The sequence below is a fragment of the Corvus brachyrhynchos genome, unplaced genomic scaffold, assembly GCF_000691975.1.
Source record: "Corvus brachyrhynchos isolate BGI_N302 unplaced genomic scaffold, ASM69197v1 scaffold344, whole genome shotgun sequence".
Taxonomy (NCBI): domain Eukaryota; kingdom Metazoa; phylum Chordata; class Aves; order Passeriformes; family Corvidae; genus Corvus; species Corvus brachyrhynchos.
The window spans coordinates 19063-21021 of NW_008237607.1; the positions used below are offsets into that span (position 1 = coordinate 19063).

Consider the following 1959-nt stretch of genomic DNA (forward strand, 5'->3'; position numbering starts at 1 on the left):
ATGGTTGGCGCTGTCCAAGCGGGGCTGTCCCATGGCCTGTCTCAACTGCAACGTGCGGGGCCGGGCGCTGCGGCACGCGCTGGAGGCCGCCCAGGCCACCCTGGTCCTCGCCAGCCCTGGTGAGAGAGGGACAAGGGGGCTTCCGGGGGGCTTTGGGAACATGGCAGGGTTGCGGTCACCAAGGTCACTGTCGTCCTCAGCAGCCCCAGTGAGAGGGGACTGGGGAAACCTGCCCTGGACAGGGTGGTCAGGGGGCTGTGGGGACGTAGGAGGTGCAAGCCACCGAGGCCACCTTTGTCCTTGCCAGCCCTGTTGACAGGGAATGGATGGGGTGGTTGGTCGGGGGGGCCGTGGGGACAGGGCTGTTTAGGGGGTGCAGCCACCAAGGCCACCACCATCCTTGCCAGTCCCGGTGAGTGCACCTGTGGTGGGGGGTTTGCACGTGTGCGTGTCTGTGGGCCTGGACATGGGTGTGCATGTGTCAGTCCCTGGGGGCACCCATGGGACTGGGGCTCCCTTAGGGGTGATCAGGGACCCCATTTAGGATGACTGTGGGGGCCTGACTGGTTGGGATCCCCCTTTCGGGGTGCTCAGGGCACTCCTTGGGCAGTTTTAGGGGATCTGGGGGATCAGGGAACCCTGTTTGGGGTGCTCAGAGTGCCTCTCAGGGTGTGTGGGGTGTCTGGGGGGATCACAGGACCCCCTTTTGGGGTGCTCAGTGTGATCTTCAAGGTGTGAGGGGTGTTTGGGCTATCAGGGTCCCACATTTCGGGTCCTCAGGGTGCCCCTCGGGGAAGTTTGGAGTACTTGGGGGATCAGGGAGCCCTTTCAGGGTGCTTTGAGTGCCTACCTGGGATCTTGGGGCTCCTGCATGGAATACGCTGGGTTCCTGGGATCCTGGATCTTTGGGGTGCCCACACGATCAAGGTTTGTATTTGGGATGTGTCTGGTGCCCGTTTGGGATGTCTGGGGTGCCCACCTGACCAGGTGCCCATTTGGGGTACCTTGGGGTGTCCACCTGGGGCCCTTGGCCCCCCATCCATGATTCCCAGAATGCCCACCCAACTGACATCCCTATTTGGGATACACTGGGTGCCCATTCAGGATACCCGGGGTGCCCACCTGGGAGCCTCAGCCCACCTATCCATGACTCCGAGGGTGCCCAGCTGACCAGGTGCCCATTTAGGGCTCCCTTAGGCGCCCCCCCAACCCTTTGTGTCCCCTCCAGACTCTCATCCCTGTGGGACCTTCCCCATGTCCAACTGTCCCCGCAGAGCTCCGGGAGGCCGTGGAGGAGGTGCTGCCGGACCTGGAGCGTGACGGCGTCCGCGTGTTCTACCTGAGCTCGGCGTCACCCACACCAGGGGTCGAGGCGCTGCTCCCCACCCTCAAGGCGGGCCCCCCCCCCCCGCCCGGCCCCCCCCCAGTGTCCCCGCCAACTCCAAGGCCATGTACATCTACACCTCCGGCACCACCGGTGAGCTGGGGAATCTCCCAGGCTCTGCACTGGGAGGAGCCAGGAGGAGCTTGCATGGGTGGGTGAGGATGGGCAGCTTGGAGGGGTCTTGGGGGGTCTTCCTCCAACCCTGACCATTGCGGATCCACCTGGACCAGGTGTGTCCTGTGTCCATGGGAGGGTCACTCACCATGTGCCTGGATTTGTCCTCGTTGGGGTGGGGTGGGACCTCCCTCATCAACCCTCAACCCAAACCAGTCCCAGCTCCTGACCATCGTGGGTCCACCCGGGCCAGGTGTGTCCTGTGTCCATGGGAGGGTTGGGCATCACTCACTGGATGACGACCTGGACGAGGTTCCTCGTGGCTCCTCCCAACAAGGGACAAAGATCCCCAACTGCAGGGAGTGGCTTTGCCCTCCCACTCTCCACCCCAGGACCCCCCATCCCACCGAGCACCGTTTCCCACCCTCCGTTCTCCCCCTCAGGGCTGCCCAAGGCCGCGG

At 64.2% G+C, this 1959-nt stretch overlaps 1 protein-coding gene across 1 annotated transcript in view; it reads left to right on the plus strand.

Annotated features, from left to right (window-relative positions):
• Nucleotides 1–4: 4 nt before the first annotated feature.
• The window catches only part of SLC27A5 (solute carrier family 27 member 5), a gene marked incomplete at its 5' end in the record, with an annotated part of 5770 nt that continues 3815 nt past the window's right edge, over nucleotides 5–1959 (plus strand). Inside the window, 3 exon segments of the mRNA XM_017731601.1 lie at nucleotides 5–119; nucleotides 1275–1403; nucleotides 1406–1477. Coding sequence (XP_017587090.1) covers nucleotides 5–119; nucleotides 1275–1403; nucleotides 1406–1477 — 316 coding nt within the window.